General features: G+C 42.3%; 1 protein-coding gene and 1 pseudogene across 1 annotated transcript in view; one reads left to right on the top strand and one right to left on the bottom strand.

Annotated features, from left to right (window-relative positions):
* The first annotated feature begins 219 nt into the window (after positions 1-219).
* The window catches only part of LOC124594643 (dehydrogenase/reductase SDR family member 11-like), a 117,937-nt gene continuing 92,184 nt past the window's right edge, over positions 220-25,972 (top strand). Inside the window, exon 1 of the mRNA XM_047133011.1 lies at positions 220-351. Within this exon, the coding sequence (XP_046988967.1) occupies positions 220-351 (132 nt within the window). The remainder of the gene's footprint in view (positions 352-25,972) is intronic.
* Positions 12,773-12,890, bottom strand: LOC124596983 (annotated as a pseudogene).

Here is a 25,972-nt window from a genome sequence, read left to right as displayed (position 1 = left end):
ATATCACAAATGTATGCAGGGTGTAGAAATTACGTGCTTCACCCAGTGTAATAAGAAATGAGCGTCGTGTGGTTGTAGCGGAGCTTTCATGTTTGTTAAAACATGCAGAATCTAATCTTAAGACACAGGGAAAACAAGAGCTGTTATCGTATTTACACGTGCGACAGGTTCCCGGCGCGAAGGACGCCTCAGTAGCAGCAGAGGTCTGCAGGCGTCAGCATGGAGCGGTACGCCGGACGCGTTGCCATGGTGACGGGCGCCAGCTCCGGCATAGGGGCCGCCGTGGCGCGCGCGCTGCTGCAGCGAGGGGTGACCGTCGTGGGGGTCGACCTGCGACCCGACAGGATGAAGGTGCGTGCGCCTGTAGAGTAGGGACAGGTTAAAACCGATACCTGTATTTTCGTTCTTAGTACAAGGTATTTTTCGGTATTTGTTTGGTCTCGGTGATAGCAGGTGCCGTTTTTTAATAACCGAGTAAAAAAACAGCAATATCAGTTAGCCGTAGCAGTAGTGCTGAAATTTTTCTTTTTTAAATAAACCTTTTTTAAAAATTGAGTAATTTTTTTGCAGTATATCCGTTGTGAATGACGAACTGCGACTGTGATTTAAACTGGCGTTTCGTCACCGATTACTAAATTTCCGTCGTCTCTGCCAGCAGCACCAGCACTGCATATAGCTACAATTGGTCCACAACATAATGTTCTTGTAACACCTCCATCTGAAGATGAGCCTGCAGTGGCTCGAGAACACGTTCACGGTTGTATAAATCTTAAAAATAAAGCGACTGGTTGTATATTTATTACAAGATAAACGCCAGTTTGAGTAATTTTTATTTGTGAAATGTGCATTCGTTTAAAATATTGCGAAAATGGCAAAATCTATCAGTGCTATTTTAACCCAATGGCGACAGAAACGGGGAACAAGTACACAAGTTAAGAACTGGTACAGTATTTGTAAGGGAAAAATGTCCCTCTTGCCGTGTGTAGTGGGTTAAGGTAAGCGTGGAAGTGCTGTGTGCAAGACTTGCCGCCCCCCCCCCCCCAAAAAAAAAAATCTAGTCTGTACGGTAGCTTCTCGCTGTCGTCGCCGAACATCCGTTCTATTGAAGAATGGCACCAACCTTAATCCAGAATATTTTTACAAAGTGACGTAACAGTCTACATCTACATCTACATATATACTCCGCTACCCACCAAGCTGTGTGGCGGAGGGCACAATTCGCGCCAAAGTCATATTTCCCCCCCCCCCCCCCCCCCTCTGTTCCACTCGCGGATCGCACGAGGGAAAAACAGCTGTCTGAACGCCTCAGTACGAGATCTAATTTCCCTTATCTTTGAATGGTGATCATTGCGCGATTTTAAAGTTGATGGTAATAATATATGCTCTACATCCTTGGTGAAGATCGGACTTTGGAATTTAGTGAGCAGCCCCTTCTGTTTAGCGCGTCGTCTATCTGCAAGTGTGTCCCACTTCATACTTTCTATGAGATTTGTAACGCTCTCGCAATGGTTAAATCTACCACTCACGGATCTTGCCGCTCTTCTTTGGACCTTCTCAATCTCTTGAATCAGACCCAACTGGTAAGGCTCCCATACAGACGAACAATACTCTAAAGACTGGACGAACTAACGTATTGTAAGCAATTTCCTTTGTTGAAGTACTGCAACGCTTCAGGATTCTACCAATAAACCACAATCTAGAGTTTCGCCTTGCACGTTACTTGTGTAATCGGATCATTGCATTTGAGATCATTTCGAATAGTCACACCCAAGTACTTGATGATTGCTACCGCTTCCAAAGACTGGGCATTTATTTTGTACTATTACATTAGTGGGGATTTTCGCCTTGTTATAAGCAGTAGGTTACACTTACTAATATTGAGAGATAACTACCAGTCATTACACCACGCTTTTATTTTCAACAAATCCTCATTGATTCGTTCACAACTTTCGTGTGATACTTCTTTCCTGTAGATTATAGCATAATCGGCAAATTGTCTAAGTACAATGCTTCATTTGCTTGAAAATATTAATGATTTGTCTGTCATTTTTATGAAATAATAAAAGAGGAAGCAAATTATGGTAACACTAATTAATTAAAGACTTAATAACCTTGATTCATACTACACAACAAAAATAGAACGTAGCTGATCTGGTGCCTGTGTCTACATAATATGCCTTTATCCGCTTGCAGCCCTTGAAAACCGACAAATTAGCTCGATCTACAGAATTCTTCATAGTCAGTTTTCACCCTTTGGGAGTAACTATTCGTAATGCCCGAACACTGGTAAGATCCCCTATTACAACATGGCTTTTGAGCAGAGTTTCAAAAAATTAGAATCAATAGGAGAATACTGGTGATTTTTTCTCTTTTTTTGCAGTATTCTACATCTACATCTACATGGATACTCTGCAAATCACATCTAAGTGCCTGGCAGAGGGTTCATCGAATCACCTTCACAATTCTCTTTTATTCCAATCTCGTATAGCGCGCTGAAAGAACGAACACCTATATCTTTCCGTGCGAGCTCTGATTTCCCTTATTTTATCGTGGTGATCGTTTCTACCTATGTAGGTCGGTGTCAACAAAATATTTTCGCATTCGAAGGAGAAAGTTGGTAATTGGAGTTTCGTGAGAAGATTCCGTCGCAACGAAAAACGCCTTCCTTTTAATGATGTCCAGCCCAAATCCTGTATCATTTCTGTGACACTCCCATATATCACGATAATACAAAATGTGCTGCCCTTCTTTGAACTTTTTCGATGTAGTCTGTCAATCCTACCTGGTAAGGATCCCAGAGAGGACGGACAAGCGTATTGTAGGCAGTCTCCTTAGTAGATGTGTTACATTTTCTAAGTGTCCTGCCAATAATACGCAGTTTTTGGTTAGCCTTCCCCACAACTTTTTCTATGTGTTCCTTCCAGTTTAAGTTGATCGTAATTGTAATACCTAGGTAGTTAGTTGAATTGACGGCTTTCAGATTAGACTGATTTATCGTGTGACCGAAGTTTAACGAATTCCTTCTAGCACCTCACACTTTTCGTTATTTAGGGTCAACTGCCAATTTTCGCACCATTCAGATATCTTTTCTAAATCGTTTTGCAATTAATATTCAACTGCTTATCATTTTTCGAGAAAAGCAGCAGGCGGTGGACGGACTAAGTTTTCTTTTATTTACCTGTTTAATATTTCGTGTTGTCTGTGGCAATCTAAAGTCGTCCTGTTCTCTCACGAGTACCATAGGGGTCGTCCATTCTGGCCCCATTATTGGTCTCTCTGTTTGTGTGAATGACCACTCGTCATTGCTGTCGTTTTATAAATGTTATTTTCGTTTCGATGACCTTCGGCCTTACGCAAGTTTTCAGTGCTGAGGTAGGCTCAAAAAAGTCCCGAGTGACTTCAGTATCCCGTACAAAAGAATTAGTTCTGAATTCCGCAATCAGTAGTCTCCTATTCCTCTCCATTGTAGCCCAGTAACAGAAAGGGTCCAATACATAAAAGATAACCCGGTTTTCGTCAAAGTAGTAATTTCTTGTGTGTCTTACAGACGTGGTAGATGAAGAATTCAGAGTCTGTATGAATGACATAAGTGATCCAGTAGTGCAGTCAGAGTATAATAGAACTTCAGAACACTTGCGATGAAGTGAGATGGAAAGCATAGATAAGAGTCCTTCGGAATTTTTTAAATTATTAGAGGAAATGGCAACCAAATGACTATTGAAGTTGGTGTCTAGAATGTATGAGATTGGATACGTACTATCCCAAATTTTCGGAAAAAATATCATCCATACAGTCCTCAAGACTAGGGCAGGTAAGTGCGACAACTTAATAACTTATGCATAAAAGTTGCTGACAAGAACAATATACAGAAGAATGGGAAAGAAAATCGAAGATCTCTTAGATGAGGATCACATTTTAAAATTTTGTGCATGTCAGGAGCAGCAAGTGTAGGATGAAGTGATCTTGTAGAAATAGTAAACAGTCAGTCAGTTGGAATACGTACACAGCTAACTCTGATCTGATTTATAAACTAGTGAACATGTTATTTACTTCTGAAGAAGACGTTTTTATAAAAGTTGACACTACGATAAAGTGGTTTCAGTAAACCTTCCAATATGCAACTGATTGGCTGTTTACTGCTTCTACAAGATGATTTCATTCTACTGCTGCTGCACCAGCCATGTACAAAATTTTAAAATTTTTTGACTGCCTAGATCTTAAAGGCGGTTTCTACATATATGGACTATTCGTTGGGACGTGTACATAGCTAATTACTATGTGGTTTTTAAGTAAGTTTCGCATGATATATCATTCCGAAGAACACGTTTTTATAAACGCTGAAAGCATGGTGAGGTCTCTACAGATATGGACAGTTCGTTGATATATGCACACAACTAAATATGCTCTGATTTTTAAGCAAATTTGGCGTGATATTTTCTTCTGAAGAAAACTAATTTATAAACTTTGAAATCATGATAAAGGCGTTTTAATAAACCTTCCAATTTGCAAAACGATTGGCTGTTTACTATATCTAAGATGAGGATCAGTTTGGCTCTGCAAAAGATAAAGGCATCGGATCAGCAGTTCTGCTGTTGCGAATCATAATGGAAGCAGAACTTACGAAAAATCAATACGTAATAGATTTCGTGATTTAGAAAATGGTGCGAGATATTCTAAATTCACAGAAATATAGTTATAGGGAAATAAGGGTAATACTTAAAAGAGTGTAAGAGAAGAATGCAACCTGTCTTCCCTACTGTTCAATTTACGTAAAGAAGAAGCAACGACAGAAATAAAAGATGGGCTTAGGAGTGGGTTTTAAAAATCAGGGCGAAGAGTTATCAGCGATAAGATTTGCTCATGATGTTATTATGTTCAGTGTAAGCAAAATAGAATTACAGGGCATCCTGAAAGAAATGAACAGTCTACTGAGTACAGACTATGCATTGAGAGCAAACCGAAGACTAACGAAAATGATGAGGAGTAGCAGAAACGAGATTAGTAATAAAATTAACATCGAAATTGAGGATCACAGAGCAGAAGAAGTAAAGGAATTCTGCTACGTTGGAAGCAGAATAACACGTGTGCATTCATCACCGGCCTTGCCGCCATGGTCACACCGGTTCCCGTCAGATTAAGCGCTGTCGGGCTTGGCTAGCATTTGGATGGGTGACCGTACGGGTCTGCAGAAGAGCTGTTGGCAAGTGGGGTGCACTCAGCCCTTGTTAGGCCAATTGAGGAGCTACTTGATGGGGAAGTAGCGGCTCCGGTCACGAAAACTGACAACGGCCGTGAGAGCAGTGTGCTGACCGCATGCCCCTCTGTATTCGTATCCAATGACAGTTACCGGCTAAGGATGGCACGGATATCGGTCGGTACCTGTGGGCTTCGCAGGCCAGTTCGGACAGAGTAGATTTTTTAGTTATTTTGTGGATTCACGAGGTTCTGGTCGGATACTGCGTTCCATACTCTTACTAGTTATGTATTCGCATAATGTTTTCGATACTTGCTCGAAATATTTTGGGGACGAGGGAAGCTCGTGAAAGCGACTTTGTGTGTCCTCTGATTTGCAGGCTGTGTGGTACTCAACCTTTTTTGAGACTTGGGGGAAACTGATTCTTACTTGGAACGAATGCTCTCTATATTCGCTTACTTGTTTATCTCAGAATAGGCAACCGACCCTTTGGCAATTTTTATGGTTTGGTCAATTCGTGGGTGAATAAGACGTTATCGCCCTTCACGTATTCTGGTTGGCGTTAAAATTCTGCAGCTGGCGTGTGTTCGTAATGTTTGCATTTCTTCTTTAGGCAGATTTTGTGAAATTACTATGTTTAAAAGTTGTGGCTGAACTATTGAAGACATAGATATTACGTAAAATATGTTGGTTTTGGCTAAATTAGCTTTCTTTTACAATCTGGCTCATCATTCAACCAAAAAGTTAATCCATTTTGAAGCATTTTAAACGACTGTATGCCTTACCTTTCTCTATTTTAATTACTAAACTCGGAAACTGACTTCATTAATGGACATTGTGGAGTATGTTACTGGAGTACGGAACTTAACTGTTGTTTTCTTCTTTTTTTCACGTCCCAGGCCAAATATACATGCACGCCGCTGCGCTTTATTTCAGCGGGGGTCGCTGGTGCTAGAGATACTATTGATTCTTTCGAGCTGAACAGTTTTACCGGTATGATTCTTCACGTCCCGAGGGATTATGAGAAAGCACGCCTTATTTATTTTTTCAATGTTCTGGATAAATATTCACTCGTTGCTCTGGTCATGGCTTCTATGGTCAGCTGATATTGAACATCCTTCCTACGAACCTGAGTAGGACCTCTTCGCGTATCTTTCCTGCATCGACTCTGACCGAGAGGCCGTTTAATTCATGATAATCAGTTGCGTAACTTTTCGCGACGAGAAATGTATAATTTCTGATTCACCTGTATTCCATACACACTGGAAGCTGCATACTTTATCAGAAAATAATGTCACCAAATATCTCTATGCCCTCTAGACGCTTAGCAACCTATTTCCATAAGGTGTTAAACGTAAAATTGTGCAGTCACTTGTTCCATCGGTGCTCCGTTATTGCGATGTGATACAATAAGTCACGAGCAGCGAGACCACTATGCGGTAAGAACTAAACAAGAATGCTGGTGTGCGTTGCATCTGTAACAGACAACTATTTGACCTTGCCAGCACCTTACACGTCCACTTGGGTTGGTTGCGGCCAGACACTACGTTAACTTCATCGGCTCCTCAGCGCACGTCCCACCAGTATCTCATACCAGAGCCTATGTAGGCTGCCGGTCTTTTAATTGTAACCGAAAAACAAGATGTCACTTCCCCAGTAGGGGAGAGTGTTCTAGCATAGAACGAGTTTCAGGCTTTCGCCTCTAGCCAGTTGCCTAACACAGGTTTAATGTATTTAATAGTTTCATTTGTAAATGATAGCATTCATTGTACGTGAGCTGCAATATTTGTCTAAAATTACAAAAATTACTCCAAAAAAGTAAGTCTTTTCTTTTAAAAAAAGTTCCAAGATACGACTTGGTCATATATGTAGAAGCAAATACACACATCAAGAAAAGTTTTCCATCACCTCGGTTCAGAGAGTTTCTGGAATCTGTACAGAAACTTAGAATAATGATTACCATTAACATCATTTCCACCCTTTTTATTGCTCGTGAAAACCACACATTGCATGTTGTACCACCATACAGCGAGACCTTCAGAGGTGGTGGTCGAGATTGCTGTACACACCCAGTAGCATGTCCTCTTGCATTGATGCATGTCTGTATTGGTCGTGGCATACTATCCAACAAGTTCATCAAGGCACTGTTGGTCCAGATTGTCCCACTCCTAACGGCGATTCAGCGTAGATTCCTCAGAGTGGTTGGTGGGTCACGTCGTCCATAAATAGCCCTTTCCAATATATCCCGGACATGTTCGATAGGGTTCATGTCTGGAGAACATGCTGGCCAATCTAGTCGAGCGATGTCGTTATTTTGAAGGAAGTCATTCACAAGACGATCATTATGGGGACCCGAGTTGTCCATGAAGGCGAATGCCTCACCGGTATACTGCCGATATTGTTGCACTATCGGTCGGAGGATGGCATTCACGTATCGTACAGCCATTACGGCGCCTTCCATGACCACCAGCGCCGTACGTCGGCCCCACATAATGCCATCCCAAAACAGCAGGGAACCTCCACCTTGCTGCACTCGCTGGACAGATTGTCTCCAGACACGTCTCCGACGATTGTCTGGTTGAAGGCATATGTGACACTCAGTGAAGAGAACGTGATGCCAATCCTGAGCGTTCCATTCGGCAAGTTGTTGGGCATATCTGCAGCGCGCTGCATTGTGTCGTGGTTGCAAAGATGGACCTCGCCATGGACGTCGGCAGTGAAGTTGCGCATCATGCAGCCTATTGCGCACAGTATGAGTCGTACCACGACGTCCTGTGGCTGCACGAAAAGCATTATTCAACATCGTGACGTTGCTGTCAGGGTTCCTTCGAGCCATAATCGTTAGGTAGCGGTCGTCCTCTACAGTAGTAGCCCTTGGGAGGCCTGAGCAAGGCATGCCATAAACAGTTCCTGTCTCTCTGTATCTCCTCCATGTCCGAACAACATCGCTTTGGTTCACTCCGAGGCGCCTGGACACTTTCCTTGCTGAGAACCCTTCCTGGCACAAAGTAACAATGCGGATACGACCGAACCGCGGTATTGGCCGTCTGGGGATGGTTGAACTAAACAAAAGCCGCGTACCACCTTACTGGTGAAATGACTGGAACTAATTGGCTGTCGGACCCCCCTCCGTCTAATAGGCGCTGCTCATGCATAGTTGTTTCCATCTTTGGGCGGGTTTAGTGACATCTCTGAACAGTCAAAGGGACTGTGTCTGTGATAGAATACCCACAGGCAACGTCTTCAGGAGTTCTGGGAACAGGGGTGATGCAAAACCTTTTTTGATATGCATATTTTACTGAAATTTAAAGGTGTTACAGTCGTGAAAATTTGGTCAGTAGCTTAGGGCAGAGTGGGGGAATTTAGCGTGCCTAAGGGATTTTGACTATCATATTTATTCTGTAATAGCTAGAGGCGTCAATTTTCGTATATTATTAGCCAAATATGTTTACTGTAACATATCTTGAAACCATAAATATAAAGCATTACGTTTCAGAAAAAGAAACTGATGATTATGACTCCCTACATGCGTCAGTTTACCCAATACAACAGTTAAAATGACGCAGTAAATGGGGTAAAATCAAAACTATGAACAAGATAGTTTACAAGAAGAAAATAGCGAAAATATTAGCATAATTAACTGTGGAAAAGATAGAAAACAGTAATAATAATTTTCTTATAAAATAGCAACAGAAGAGGACCTGAGTACAAGCGTATTCTGTAATTACAATTATATTAATACCTTCGGTTGCTGACGGGCGTTGATATATCAACGGGGACAGGTGAAAATGTGTGCCTCGACTGGGACTCGAACCCGGGATCTCCTGCTTACATCTCAGATTCTCTATCCATCTGTGCCACCGAGGGCACAGAGAATAGAGCGACTGCAGGGACTATCTCACACACGCCTTTGGTCTCTTTCTAGACAACTAACGCTTCTTGAGGCAGGAGTCACAGTTATAGTTTTCAAGACTGTCCCACTCACTTCATTGAGAATGACACGAAAAAGCACAACAAATACATGACTACAATTCCTCGTCATCTTTGCCGAATCCACCACATACTACGCACAGATCTTTGCCTCTGGTACGTTGTGTTGGATGGCGCTCTCCCTTACAGAAGTCCCATTTATGAACAGCATTAACGGCATTTCTTAATTCACCTGCAGTCCCAGAAGCTCTCTATTTTACGGATGTACGTCCTCTGCATCGGAACAGAGAAACACATCCCCATAAAAATAACGTATTATGTTATCTTGGGCGCCATTAAACATAGATTAACGTATGTAATTTAGTTTCTATCTTCATTGGTTTGAAACTGAAGTGGGATAAAAAGACGCTCTCGGTGTCTGTGTCTCAAATTAGCCCCGACAAGCATGGCCTTTGTAAAATTATAGTTCCACTTTCGCGATTTGTTTAAGAGAAATAATACTTACATAATCGTGAGTGTTAATGATCAGAGATAGGCATAACAACAAAAACTTGTTTTTAACACAATAGGAAATAGCTTCTCTCTTAGTGCGGTGTGCGCACTGTAAGACCTTCAGTACACACGCCATCAGATTATTTGACTTGTCGCTCTAACGAAGTAGGCGAGTGTCAGCAATATGTCTCGTGGTCTTATCGTGGCGTGTTTATCTTCTGCCGTTAGGTCAGACGATAGAAATGCCACTTGCACACTTAGAGTAGCAGATTGATGGTGACCAACTTTAGACAGAACTTGATTAATTTTCACCCACATTTATTAAAATAGTAACAAGCATAAACCTTACATAACTTGATTCTGGATGCTATTTACGATTGACAATCTGAAGTTCCTTTGGTCTTGGTACGTTAGTCTTATTCTCACATATCTCTGATACTTGACAAGTGTCTATCCATTTATCTTCATGGCTATGTACAGGAATACGATAATCTTCTTAGATGCAGACTGAAACTTGACTATAGACTGGTACAGACTAAATGCAGACTGGTACAGACTGGTGCAGACAAATGCAGACTCGTACAGACTAATGCAGACTGACTGATCGGAGGTCTGTACACTCATTATAATACCTCGTGCATTCAGGTATCACTACGCGAGTGTGATCCGTGAGGAGAAAAGGTTCTACATTAGCAGCAATCTCATTGGCTGCGTTACATATTATTACGCGGATCGGCTGAAGCAGAATTTGGTCCGTCTCTAAGGCAGCGCCATCTCGTAGTGCGGAGATGGACGAGCGCTGCGCCTGCGCTGTTGTGCTTAGAGAGGCGCGCTCTAGTGGGAAAGTTGTGTCTGCGCTGACTACGCGGAACTATGTACACAACACTTAGAAACTAGAGATCAAATGCTAGAAGAAACAAAGACAAAACAAACTATGCTTCTTGCACCGACGACTGGGAGGTTCCTACGTTCTGTACGCTTATTCGTATAGATGGGCACCAGATGGCAGCACCGGTCACAGAAGACTAGCACTCACAGTTGAAGATATATTGAGGTACAGTACATCATTTTACCCACTGTGGCAAATTCTCCCAGTCTCCCCTATCGGTTACATCATTACTCTACCGCCCACCTGTAGTAAATGTAATCAAGTTAAATAGAAGTACGACGGCTATTCGGAAAGTAACGTCCGATCGACAGTGAAATGGAGCAACAGTGAAAATCCGATGGAACTTTGCAGAGATGTGTTGGACATTGTCTCTAGTACGCCTGTCATCGCGTCATGTCGCTCTTTTCAGTTCTGAGTGCACAGTGATCACGTAAAGATGCCTAGAAAATAGTGTCACCCGCCAAGTGTGGGTGCCTGCCGAGAGATTTCGCCTGATTTCATGCAACTCGCACAACGTAACTGTCATACAGTTCCTTCTTCGTGACAATCTCGGCCGCACACAGCAGGGACAATGAGAACGCTACTGCACCATTTTCCATGGGAAATGTTTGATTACCCAGCATACAGCCCGGACTTGGCTCCCTCGGATTTTCATCTCTTCTGATGTGAACCGCTGGCTATGAAGACAATATTTTGACACAGACAACAAGCAGCAAACCAGAGTAGAGAATTGACAGAAAGCATAGGTGGCTACCTTCTATGACGAGGGTATTTGAAAATTGGTACAGTGCTGCAACATATGTTTCAGTCGGAGTGGCGACTATGTAGAGAAGTAGGTGGAAGGTGCAGCTTATTGTTGCAAATAAAATATTTGTGATTTTCACTGTGGTTTCGTTTGCGCGGCCGTTCGGAATTTACTTTCCGTACAACCCTCGTATTATCAAAAACCAGTTTAAATAAATTTTGATATAAAAGCTATTGGAAACTAACATAACTTTCCATTTTCAGTACAGGTAAAATCATTAAGAAATTAAAGAAACTGGGTTCATTAGCAAACATCACGTGTTCCATGGCAGCAGACCTTCTTCCGTTTCGAGATACAAGATGATGTAAAGCCAACAAAGTATGGGTTAGCAGTCCACATGCTACATATGTGTAACTAGTTTTAAAATTAGGTGGCATTTTAGTAACCATATATTTCAGCAGCTCTGACGAAACCGAACGACAGATCCATCGGATACCTGTTAAATGGCTCTGAGCACTATGGGACTTAACTGCTGTGGTCATCAGTCCCCTAGAACTTAGAACTACTTAAACCTAACTAACCTAAGGACATCACACACATCCATGCCCGAGGCAGGATTTGAACCTGCGACCGTAGCAGGATACCTGTTATTGTGCCACTAACATGCAGCTACCTTTGTTAGCAAAGTGGTTATTGCCAGGTGTGACCGTGCATCGTTTTCCTTTCAGTTCTTTTTCCGAGGAGGATAGGAAGGCTGCTAGCTTGTTGATGTACAGAATATCTAATAATAAATCAATACTTAGATATACAGCTCTAAAACCGTCAGTATAATTACAATGTGCAACCGATATTTTTATAGGCAGGTACGTCGATATCTTATCTGTCTGTATTTCCATATATCGATATCATTTTTCGGATTATCGAGACCCTGTAATGACACTTTCCTCAAGATAGATATATCGGATTCCCGGTATATCTAGAAACAACAACAGTCCTATATCGATGTGCGCTTGCCGACTTCGGCGTGGTGCTGCGATATTTAACGACGACACAATAACGACTTTGCCGCTCATATTCCACATGCAACGACCACACTGCAGGTGTGTAGGAACTTAGGCGTGAATCCGGCAAAGTCTATGTGGGGGAACCCGGAGACCCATTAGCACTCGCGTTTCGGAGCATGAACGTTACGTACGACTGTGACAGAACAAGTCAGCTGTAGCAGAACACAGCCAAGAATGTGGCCGTCTTGTCAACTTTCAAGAATTTCGGATGTTTGTGCGGCAACTGTAGAAACAGCAACTGAAAATAAGAGAAAAAGCACTCCGTCTACAGGCCACAAGTCGCCCATCGGGACCATCCGACCGCCGTGTCATCCTCAGCCGAGGATGTGGATAGGAGGGGCGTGTGGCCAGCTCACCGCTCTCCCAGTCGTTATAATGGTTTCCTTTGACCGGAGCCGCTACTATTCGGTCGAGTAGCTCCTCAATTGGCATCAAGAGGCTGAATACACCCCGAAAAATGGCAACAGCGCATAGTAGCCCAGATGGTCACCCATCAAAGTGCCGGCCACGCCCGACAGCGCTTAACTTCGGTGATCTGGTGGCAACCGGTGTATCCACTGCGGCAAGGCCGTTGCCGAAAATAAGAGAGCCTAGTGATATAATTAACCGCCCTAACAGCATGAAAAGGGAGGACAGCTCCAAGTTACCTGCAGACTGGCCGCCGACGATTCGAGCCCAGCGGATATCCGGCCGGCGGCAGTACAAAAGGTGACTGCGAGGGAACTGCCGTGTGGCCTTAACGTTTCGCTGCAGTAAAGCATCCTCCACTGCATGCAGGCTCTCGATTTGCTATTGCCTTCTAATAACCAAAGGAGTTGCCCACCAATCACTTACCACAGAGGCACAGGCAACAGACAGCCGATACGCTAACTTCTGCAATTACCTACTGAGCTACATTCTAGTCAACCATCAGGGTAGCACATGCAATAGCATACTGTACAACCACCACTCCATAACAGTCCCTTCAAATTGTCCAGAGACATTTCAGATATATAACATCGGTAGTTAGCAGGTAACTGAAAATGAAGTATACAATGGAAGACATTCATCAATACACAGCAGTAAAACGGCCTGAAGACGGCCGCACAAAGTCGATCGGAACGTCAGCAATTTCAGTAGCTACAACGACGAGGAGCAGTACTCTACTTTATTTTATCCAAAACACTTTTTTACTTCAATCAGTGGAACAATCACCAGCATATTAGGACTGAAAACAATATGAACATTCTCAGAGTTCGTAAGTGCAAACGACTTATACTTTATCGTGAAAACACATACGTCAAAAAAAAGTTTTGCATCATCCCGGTTCCCAGAACTTCTTAAGATAGACGTTGACTGTGGATATTGTATCACAGACACAGTCCGTTTAACTGTTCAGAGATGTCACTGAACCCGCCCAAAGATGTAAACAACGATGCATGAGCAGCGCCTATTAGACGGAAGGGGTCCGACAGCCGAACAACTCCAGTTATTCCACCAGGAAGGAGGTACAAGGCTCGTGTTGTCTGTAGTTCAACCATGCGTAAACGGTCAATACCGCGGTTCGATCGCGTCCGCATTGTTGCTTTGTGCCAGGAAGGTCTCTGAACGAGGGAAGTGTTCAGGCGTTTCGGAGTGAACCGAAGCGTTGTTGTACGGACAATGAGGAGATACAGAGAGACAGGATCTGTCGATGACATGCCTCGCTCAGGCCGTCCAAGGGTTACTACTGCAGTGGATGTCCGCTACCTAAGGATTATGGCTCGGTGGAAGCCTGATAGCAACGCCACCACTTTGAAAAAAGATTTTCGTGCAGCCACAGTACGTCCTGTTATGACTCAAACTGTGCGCAATAGGCTGCACGATGCTTAACTTCACTCTCGACGTCCATGGCGAGCTCCATCTTTGCAAACACGACACTATGCAGCGCGGTGCAGATGGGCCCAACAACATACTCTGGATTGGCATCACGTTCTCTTCACCGATGAGTCTCGCATATGCCTTCAACAGACAATCGTCGGAGATGTGTTTGGAGACAACCTGGTCAGCCTAAACGACCTAGACACAGTTTCCAGCGAGTGCAGCAAGGTCGATATTCCCTGATGTTTTGGGGTGGCATTGTGTGGGGCCGACGTACGTCGCTGGTGGTCATGGAAGGCGCCGTAACGGCTGTACGATACGTGAATGCCATCCTCCGGCCGATGGTGCAACCATATCGACAGCATATTGGAGAGGTATTCGCCTTAATGGACGACAATTCGCGCCCACCTCGTGCACATCTTGTGAATGACTTCCTTCAGATAACGGCATCGCTCGACTAGAGTGGCCAGCATGTTCTTCAGACATGACGCTATCGAGCATGCGTGGGATAGATTGAAAAGGGCTGTTTATGGACGACAAACAATTCAGCGCCTAATTTCCAAAAAGTTGACGAATTGTCATGTTTCAGATTTCAAAATGTCGTAGTACTTGGAAACTACGCACTGCACGTCCTATAAGGAAAAAACACGTACCGTGAGGTAGCAACATAATTAGCTTGGCAAATTAACAACAGTTAAATGACGAATGTTATTTAAGATTTTATTCATGTATTGTTCGTTCTCTGTTTCTAATCCACTTTAGATGTTCTCATTCAATTGGTCCCACTGCAGCATCCTAACGGACCAGCTTATCACGTATACTTATATGGATATGGTGTTTGTTCTTTCTGACATGTACGAAAGAACAGACACCATTGATGACCCGCAGCCGTCTGGAACGAAATTAGAATTATATTAATACCTTCAGCTGCTAACAGGCGTTGATATATATGAACGGGGACAGGTGAAAATGTGTGCCCCGACCGGGACTCGAACCGGTGATTTCCTGCTTACATGGCAGACACTCTATCCGTCTGAGCCACCGAGGGTACAGAGGATAGATAACTGTAGGGACTATCTCGCGCACGCCTCCTGCGAGACCCACATTCTCACCTTGTATGTCCACACACTGCAATCGTAGTGCCCCACCCCAACACACTCATTACTCGTGGAAGGCATTCTTAGTAAGTCCCGTAAGAGTTCGGGTAATATGTGTGCATCCGCACAGAACAAGAAGGTCATGGCCCGTGTTGCCAGAATTATATATTTCTCTACATAGTCACTGCTCCAACTTCGAGTTTTGTCGTAGTGTTGTAACAGCTTTCCAGTATCCTCGTCATAGAAAGCAGCCACCTGTGCTTTTGGCCAGTCTGCAGTCGGCAGTCTCCAGTCTGCAGCTCTGAGACTCAGGGGAAGCCAATTACGGACTGTATTGTGGGTCATGAAACACTTCTCATCGGAAACGCTGCAGGAGCTTCTTCATTGCCCCTGCAGTGTGCGGCCGAGAATTGGCATGAAGAAGGAACTGCTCGACAGTTGTGTTATGTGGGCTGCATGACACAGGCGAAATCTCTAACCAGACCCTCATACTTGGCGGGAGACGCTATTCCCTGCGCATCTTTTCGTGCTCACTGTTCACTCAAAACTGAAAAGAGCGACGCGACACGATCGACAGGCATACTAGAGACACTGCCCAACACATCTGTGCAAAGCTTTACCGGATTTTCCCAGTGCTTTCCATTTCGCGACCGATCGGAACTTACTTTCTCGACAACCCTCGTACTTAGCCAAATATCGGTGCCTCGAACTAGCACAGACAGATCATCATTGAACTACACTTTGCATGCAGAGTAATCAAAATAATCATGTTGAGGTTGAAGCTCTTTTTTCCATGTTTGCTTTAACAATACATTTGTTTTCGGATGAGGGTCAGCCTTTAGCAAAACACAATTTTGTTTTATATCCCAAACATCATCATCATCATCATCATCATCATTTAAGACTGATTATGCCTTTCAGCGTTCAGTCTGGAACATAGCCCCCCTTATACAGTTCCTCCATGATCCCCTATTCAGTGTTAACATTGGTGCCTCTTCTGATGTTAAACCTATTACTTCAAAATCATTCTTAACCGAATCCAGGTACCTTCTCCTCGGTCTGCCCCGACTCCTCCTACCCTCTACTGCTGAATCCATGAGTCTCTTGGGTAACCTTGCTTCTCCCATGCGTGTAACATGACCCCACCATCTAAGCCTGTTCGCCCTGACTGCTACATCTATAGAGTTCATTCCCAGTTTTTCTTTGATTTCCTCATTGTGGACACCCTCCTGCCATTGTTCCCATCTACTAGTACCTGCAATCATCCTAGCTACTTTCATATCCGTAACCTCCACCTTGTTGATAAGATAACCTGAATCCACCCAGCTTTCGCTCCCATACAACAAAGTTGGTCGAAAGATTGAACGGTGCACAAATAACTTAGTCTTGGTACTGACTTCCTTCTTGCAGGAGAGAGTAGATCGTAGCTGAGCGCTCACTGCATTAGCTTTGCTACACCTCGCTTCCAGTTCTTTCACTACGTTGCCATCCTGTGAGAATATGCATCCTAAGTACTTGAAACCGTCCACCTGTTCTAACTTTGTTCCTCCTATTTGGCACTCAATCCGTTTATATTTCTTTCCCACTGACATTACTTTCGTTTTGGAGATGCTAATCTTCATACCATAGTCCTTACATTTCTGATCTAGCTCTGAAATATTACTTTGCAAACTTTCAATCGAATCTGCCATCACAACTAAGTCATCCGCATATGCAAGACTGCTTATTTTGTGTTTACATATCTTAATCTCACCCAGCCAGTCTATTGTTTTCAACATATGATCCATAAATAATATGAACAACAGTGGAGACAGGTTGCAGCCTTGTCTTACCCCTGAAACTACTCTGAACCATGAACTCAATTTACCGTCAACTCTAACTGCTGCCTGACTATCCATGTAAAGACCTTTAATTGCTTACAAAAGTTTGCCTCCTATTCCATAATCTCGTAGAACAGACAATAACTTCCTCCTAGGAACCCGGTCATATGCCTTTTCTAGATCAATAAAGCATAGATACAATTCCCTGTTCCACTCATAACACTTCTCCATTATTTGCCGTAAGCTAAAGATCTGGTCCTGACAACCTCTAAGAGCCCTAAACCCACACTGATTTTCATCCAACTGGTCCTCAACTAATACTCGCACTTTCCTTTCAACAATACCTGAGAAGATTTTTCCCACAACGCTGATTAAAGAGATACCTCTGTAGCTGTTACAATCTTTTCTGTTTCCATGTTTAAAGATTGGTGTGATTACTGCTTTTGTCCAGTCTGATGGAACCTGTCCCGACTCCCAGGCCATTTCAATTATCCTGTGTAGCCATTTAAGACCTGACATTCCACTGTATTTGATGAGTTCCGACTTAATTTCATCCACCCCACTCGCTTTATTGCACTGCAATCTATTGACCATTTTTTCCACTTCCTTAAATGTGATCCTATTTCCATTATCATTCCTATCCCATTCTACCTCGAAATCTGAAACATTACTGATCGCATTTCCACCTACATTGAGCAACTCTTCAAAATATTCCCTCCATCTGCCCAAGGCATCCACAGGATTCACCAGCAGTTTTCCTGACCTGTCCAAAATACTTGTCATTTCCTTCTTACCTCCCTTTCGAAGACTGCTAATTACACTCCAGAATGGTTTTCCAGCAGCTTGACCCATAGTCTCCAACCTGTTTCCAAAGTCTTCCCACGATTTCTTCTTGGATGCTGCAATTAACTGTTTGGCTTTGTTTCTTTCTTCAACATAACTTTCTATGTCTACCTGGGTTCTGGTATGTAGCCATTTTTGATACGCCTTCTTTTTCCTTTTACAGGCTGCCTTGACTGTATCATTCCACCAAGCTGTTTGCTTCATCATACTTTTACACACTACTGTTCCAAGACATTCTTTGGCCACTTCTAGAACTGTGTCCCTGTACCTTGTCCATTCCTTGTATCTTGTCCCAAACATGTTAACCTGAAATTGCAGCATCATCAATGGGCTTTTATTTTATAGCTTTTTACCACATGGTGTCGTTTCTCTGAGGTATTACGTTTTATAGTGTCTGTTTTCTTTCACAATTTGTCATGTTTTTCACAGTAAACAATGAAATAGTGACAAAGACAGGTCAATAAGCAGAACTTCACAGTGAAGAAGATGAGGAAAAGAGAAAACATGATAAACTTGGAAAGAAAAAAGGCACTATAAAAACTTAATACCTCAGGAAGACCACACCATGTGGTAAAAATCTATAAAATAAAAGCCCACTGATGACGCTGCACTTGCAGTGAAACGTCTTTGGGATGCAAAACAAAACTGTGTTTTCGTAAAGTTGGACCCCATCCAAACTCATATGTAGAGTGAAACTTCCTGGCAGATTAAAACTGTGTAAAGGACCGAGACTCGAACTCGGGACCTTTGCCTTTCGCGGGCAAGTTCTCTACCAACTGAGCTACCCAAGCACGACTCACGCCCCCTTCTCACACCTTTATTTCCGCCAGTACTTCGTCTCCTACCTTCCAAAGTTTACAGAAGTTCTCCTGCGGTCCATACATATGTAATCAAAATTAAAGGACCATTGCTCACTTATCTAACATCGATAATCTGAAAGAAAAGGAAGATGTTTCTATAACTAAATAACACAGTCTAATACCAGAACCCACGACACAGGAAAGATTGTGCCTCAGAATTCACTTGCCACTCCAGATACCGAATGCCTATTATTCTGGATGCCGAAGAAATGGCTCCCCATTGAAACAGGGAAGGACCTGGTTGCTATGGCTAACTATCGGACGTCAAAATTCGATCGCATTGAGTATTTTTGACACATCTCCTAGCCTTTGCTCTTTGCTAAACTTGCCCATGGAATTAGGTTGGCAATGGTTCTGTCTTGCTCTTACATTTGCGACTGCTCCATTTAACGATTCAGACTTCCAGTAGACTCACGTTAGAAGCACAGAGATAAAACATAAGGGTTATAAAGGATGTGTACTGGTGAATAAATGAACAAGTCGGCCTATTCCTTTGCCATTGGTACATTGACCAGTTACATACACAGCAGGAGGGTTCACGTTGCTTGTATGCAAGGTACATCAAAATGACAGTAATGAAACGATATACAAGGTCCCGTTTCAATGTCTAGATTGCAAACGATTGCATTAAATTTGGTAACAAGTTCAGGTTGTTCGTACAATAGTCCTCAGATCTGAAGAAACAAGCAGAAACAGAAAATTGCTTTGCGTAAATTGACTTCAATTGTCTTCAAGAATATACATATTTCAAGGTAAAGTAAGGTACAAAATGGAATGACATACCAATCAGGGAAAAGATGTAGTGTCAATGTATAGCGACCACGTCGACTGCATATCTAGGAACTACATAAAAAATAAATTGTTTCTTTTATCGACATCACATCGCCTGCGTATCTTGTTATTACGTAAGGAAGCAAACGCAGAAATCAGATGAAGGGACAAACTGAGTATGCAAAAGAGATAAAAAATAAAAGAACAATTTCATTACAGACAATGAAATAAAACAAGATAAATGTTATAAGTTATAATAAGCAAATAGCGTGAATAATAACAAAAAATAAACCAACATACCATGTTTGATAAAATAGCAATTGAGTATAGAGTTTTTACACAGAAAACCGGTAAGACACTATATACGATTATGCAAAGTAGCCAGATTTGTCTGGGGCCTATTAAGCTTTAAGCAGACTAACAGCTGTGTGTGCTTGCGAAGGTAAATAAACAAAAGCCAGATAAACCGGCACGTGGCGAGCAGATGTGCAGGGTTACAAAACGTATTACATAAAAGGGACGTTATTGTAGAATTAAAGTGTAAAAGAAAGCACGACGACCAAGAACAAAAAGCCAAACGTACATGACAGTCTACCATCAAAGTTGTAGTGATGAAGCGATGACCTCTTACGGCAAAACAGTTGCGAACAGAGAGCGATATTTCCAAAAACGAGTTTGAAAAGAACGGCCCACCTGGCGAATGTTATACCATTAACAGCCATTACGAGGGCAAGTCTATTATTATATTTTTGTTTGTTTTGGTAGTACTGCCGTTTTACATTGATGACGTATGCATTGTTTATTTGTTGTTATATCTTTGCAATTTTCAAGCTGCTAGGCTAGTTTCGTTATCGCTGCCGTGCTGTTAATCACGGCTGCTCCACTGTCTATTTGCACCAAAGAAGAGTAACGCTCAGTGATCCGTTTTTTTTTTATTGTCGGAAGGCGTATTCATCGAAGACTTTCGGTACAGTACGCGAACAGCGTTTTGCCAAACGGAGTGTCTACGAATAGATTGAAAAATTTCGAAATGATCGCTCAAGTGTTACGCACGATGAAGGAGCCGGACGACCATTTACCACCACAAATGAAGAAAGCATTGAGCGTTCACGTGAAATGATTCTCTTAGACAGACGATTGACTATCGACGAAGTGGCACATCGTCTGCAAATTAGTCACGATTCTGCCTACGAAATCATCCACAACAGACTTGGGTTTCATAAAATCTGAGCAATGTGGGTCCCAAAACAACTCACACAGCTGCATAAACAGACGCGCTTGGATATCTGCAAAAACATTTTGATCGCTATGGTAACGAAGGGGACAACTTCTTAGACAGGATCATTACTGGTAACGAAACATGGATCCATCATTACGAGCCGGTTTTTTGGGATGCACAACGTCCAGTACTGGAACATTATGGGGAAAGGGGCACAACAATAAACAGTGTACGTTACAGTGAGATGCCTACTGCCAGGCTAAAGCCTGCAATTCGAAGCAAACTCCGAGGATTGCTGCCAAAAGGTGTTGTGTTGTTGCACGACAATGCCTTTCCGCATATTGCTGCCCACACTGCTGAAACGCTCCAGAAACTCAAATCTGAAGTACTAGATCATCCTCCATATAGTCCCTATCTTGCCCCTTCTGACTATCACTTGTTTGGTCCACTCAAACAAGCATTAAGGGGCCGTCGATTTGCCTCGGACGGAGCAGTGAAAGAAGCGGTGCATTCCTAGCTCAAAACTCAACCGAGAGCCATCTTTTATGAGAGCATCGGGAAGCTTGTACAACAATCGACAAAGTGCACTGAAATGCAAAGAGACTATGTCGAAAAATGATGTTCTTGTAAGTTTCCTATTTGAGTACAATAAAATTTTATAACTACTTTGCGCATAATAATTGACTTATCCTCGAACGTTTAACTTTGTGCATTCCTCATTTGTTAAATTTATAACGTTTAGGATCAACTCGGCGACGAAAGTGTGTGAGTTGATCGGAAAGCAAACCTAAAGTTAGTTTTACCAAAGCACTGTTCAGTCTGATGTGGAATACGGCCATTGTAGACCATGCCTACAAATTTAGTTTTAAACTTTTGGTTATTATTGTTAGACATAAGGCTACTAGCATTGTCTGAAAGTCTCCGTTTTTAAGTTCCTTATAAATATTGGTAAGAACGGTTGTTTCGTGCCCAATCACTACTGCAACCTGTTCCAAGACACCAACCCTGTCGTATACCTCATTCTGTTATAAAGGTAACCGCAAGAGGTAACGGATAATAGAATAAAACAAACCTTTCTTATAACTTTGTTGATTAAACAAGTGCTCATTAATTATCATCAGTACATGGCGGTTTGCCAAAAATTCCAAATACCTGCCATTATTTTTCCTAGTAATAAACACACATATGTAACAAATAGAGCAATTCTATTGCACTTTCGATGTGAAGTTAATTTTTGAATGCATACTACTTAACAAGGAGGCATAATTATTTATATCACTTACGTTACCTTTAAACACAATCAAACCGTTATCCACATAAAGTTTGTAGCATTCCGTTTTGAACAAAAAACTGTTCTCTAGATCGTTAATAAATATTTCTCCTATGCTACCTGCTAACCCATTACTCATTGTGAACCTACCTTTTATGCTGATAAATCATCCCATTAAATTCAAAATTAGTGTAAGTTAGCAATAAATGTGTTAGCTTTATCAGCTTTCTTTTCGACAGAAAGTTATCTTTAATAATCTGTAAATATTGTTTTATTTATTTTGGGGAGAAATCGAATTCAGGTACTTCTGCACTGAAGGCAGCAACGGTAACCATTCGGCCAGCGAGATGGTCGACCTTTTCCTGTCTTTTTGTTTTCAGAACAGTGTCTGTAGTGTTAAATTCATCCACTTTTGATACTTCAATTACTACTCTGATTTCAGCAATAGCTGATTTTGTTCGGTTTTAGCTCAGCACAAAAATTGCAGACCTTTATCTAATAATCTCGTTCTTCATTAGTTCAGGCAACTTCCGTTAGAATAACAGTTCTATCAAAGACTGAGTGTTTCTTCTGTGTTTCTTTTTCACTTGTTTCTCTATGTTACTTATACAAACTAGAAACCTTCTTCTCACGCCGTTTGTGAATGTTTTCAGCAAGCCTACCCACGCACCATTTAGTGCTTTGCTTGACACGGCTAATTGTAGCACACGACAACATATTATTGAAATGGGGAACTATCTGCGTAGCCTCTCTGGTGAATAGGTCATTTATTTTGTATGATTCATGTATCTACAATTTCGGCCATAGCAGCTCTGTTTCAACTTTAACAGCTTGTGCTAAGGGCGAATTATTGTTAAACTTCATTCTATCCTACGTCTACATGGATACTCTACAAATCACATTTAAGTGCCTGGCAGAGGGTTCATCGAACCACCTTCTCAATTCTCTATTATTCCAATCTCACCTACATCTTTCCGTACGAGCTCTGTTTTCCCTTATTTTATCGTGGTGATCGTTTCCCCTATCTAGGTCGGTGTCTACAAAATATTTTCGCATTCGGAGGAGAATGTTGGTGGTTGGAATTCTGTGAGAAGATTCCGTCGCAACGAAAAACGCCTTTATTTTAATGATGTTCAGGCCAAATCCTGTATCATTTCAGTGACACTCTCTCCCATATTTCGCGATAATACAAAACGTGCTGTCTTTCTTTGAACTTTTTCGATGTAGCCCGTCAGTCCTACCTGGTAAGGATCCCACACTGCGCAGCAGTATTCTAAAAGAGGATGGACAAGCGTTGTGTAAGCAGTCTCCTTAGTAGGTCTGTTGCATTTTCTAAGTGTCCTGCCAATAAAACACAGTCTTTGGTTAGCCTTCACCACAACATTTTATGTGTTTCTTCCAATTAAAGTTGTTCGTAATTGTAATACCTAGGTATTTAGTTGAATTTACGCCATTTATAATTGACTGATTTGCCGTGTAACTGAAGTTTAACGGATTCCTTTTAGCACTCATGTGCATTCCCTCACACTTTTCGTTTTTTAGGGTCAACTGCCAATTTTCGCACCATTCAGATATCTTTTCTAAATTGTTTTGCAGTTTGTTTTAATCCTCTGATGACTTTAGTAGTCGATAAATGGTAGAGTCATTTGCAAACAACCTAAGACGGTTGCTCAGATTGTCTCCCAGACCGTTTATATAGATAAGGAACAGCAAAGGGCCTATAACACTACCTTGGGGAATGCCAGAAATCACTTCTGTTTTACTCGATAACTTTCCGTCAATTACTAGAACTGTGACCTCTCTGACAGGAAGTCACAGACCCAGTCAGATAACAGACGATATTCCATAAGCACGCAAATTCACTATAAGCCGCTTGTGTAGTACAGTGTCAAAAGCCTACTGGAAATCCAGAAATGCGGAATCGATCTGAAATCCTTTGTCAATAGCACTCAACACTTCATGTGAGTAAAGAGCTAGTTGTGTTTCACAAGAACGTGTTTTCTAAACCCATGTTGACTGTGTGTCAATAGACCGTTTTCTTATCCTACTCTGGGATAAGGCTTAGTTCTATACAGTGCTTGTTGAGAACAATTTGTGAATGTTCTTTCGCAATTCTCTGCCTTATTTGAGAAGACTTATTCACATCTCCAACTGTCTGACAATGCATATACCTGGGACTATCAGGAAATGGAGAAAAGGGATCTTCAGTGATTTCAAAATTAAAAAAAATGTTTGTCTAGATCAAAAACATTATACAACACTAAATTTGATAACTAGTTTCGGTTATTCATAAAACCATCTTCAAGTCTGACAGAACAAACAGAAACAAAACTGCTTTAGGTAAACTGATTGATTCTTCAAGAATATACATATTTCAAGATACAGATTTACAAGCTAATGACATACCACTCATGGAAATGACACAGTGTCAAAGTGTAGAGACCACATCGACTGCATATCTTAGAACTACATAAAAAAATAAATTGTTTGTTTCTTTTATCCGTATCAGTTTAGAATTACATCGTGCATGACTGTTGTGTACATAGTTCCGCGTAGTCAGCGCGTACACAACTTTCCCACTAGAGTGCGCCCCGCTAAGCACAACAGCGGAGGCGCAGCGCTCGTCCGTTTCCGCACTACGAGATGGCGCTGTCTTAGAGACGGACCAAATTCTGCTTCCGCCGATCCACGTGTTAATATGTAATGAAGCCAATGAGATTGCTGCTAACGTAGAACCTTTGCTCCTCGCAGATCACACTCGCGCAGTGGTACCTAAATGCGTGAGGTATTAGAACGATTGTACAGGCCTCCGATTAGTCAGTCTGCATTTGTCTGCATTAGTCTGTACAAGTCTGCATTAGTCTGTACCAGTCTATAGTCAAGTTTCAGTCTGCGCCTAATAAGATTATCATATTCCTGTACATAGCCATGAAGTATAGACACTTTGTCAAGTATCAGAGATATGTGAGAGTAAGATTAACGTACCAAGACCAAAAGAACTTCAGATTGTCAATTGTAAATAGCTTCCAGAATCAAGTTAAGTTATTTTTATGCTTGTTATTATTTTAATAAATGAGTGTGAAAATTAATCAAGTTCTGTTTAAAGTTGGTCACCGTCGATCTGCTACTCTAGGCATGCAAGTGGCATTTCTATCGTCTGACCTAACGGCAGAAGATAAACACGCCACGATAAAACCGCGAGACATATTGCTGACACTCGCCTACTTCGTAAGAGCGACATGTCCAATTATCTGATGGTGTGTGTACCGAAGGTCTTACAGTACGCACACCACAATGACAAAATTGGGCTACCCAAAAGTGGACCTGAGGCAACTGTGGTGCACATGTGCCATAGATGACATGGGTGAACTACAGCTGTGGAGATGTTTGCAGGCGACTGGACGTAAAACTGTTGAGCGCCGAGATGAGTCGAAGGCTACCAACAGTGTCTCCTCAACCACGTTTCAGCGAACATTGCTCTGTAGAGGCCTCCGCAGCAGGTTCCCTTGTTCATGTGTTCATGTTGACTGCTGTTCATTGGCGACAAGGGCTGGAATTTGAAAGCCAACACCGGCTGGGCGTCCACAGACTGACCTTCCCAAATGAATCAAGTTTTATACTGTGGCCGAGAGGTTTTAGGCACCTCAGTCCGGAACCGCGGTGCTGCTACGCTCGCAGGTTCCGATCCTGCCCCGGTCATGGATGTGTGTGATGTCCTTAGGTTAGTTAGGTTTAAATAGTTCTAAGTTCTAGGAGACTGATGACCTCAGACCCACAGTGTTTAGAGCCATTTGAACCATTTGAACGTTTTATACTCAATTGGACAGATCGCTGTTGGTGTATACAGTGTGAAACGTCTGAAATGAAAGATCTTGCAACCACGAGGGGCCGTTATTCTCTGTGAAGTGTTTCTGTAGCATTCTCTGGTTGATCTCGTCA

The sequence above is a fragment of the Schistocerca americana genome, chromosome 2 (genome assembly GCF_021461395.2).
Source record: "Schistocerca americana isolate TAMUIC-IGC-003095 chromosome 2, iqSchAmer2.1, whole genome shotgun sequence".
Taxonomy (NCBI): Eukaryota; Metazoa; Arthropoda; class Insecta; order Orthoptera; family Acrididae; genus Schistocerca; species Schistocerca americana.
The sequence above is the reverse complement of the archived record's forward strand: the minus strand, read 5'-3'. Positions and strand labels throughout refer to the sequence as shown.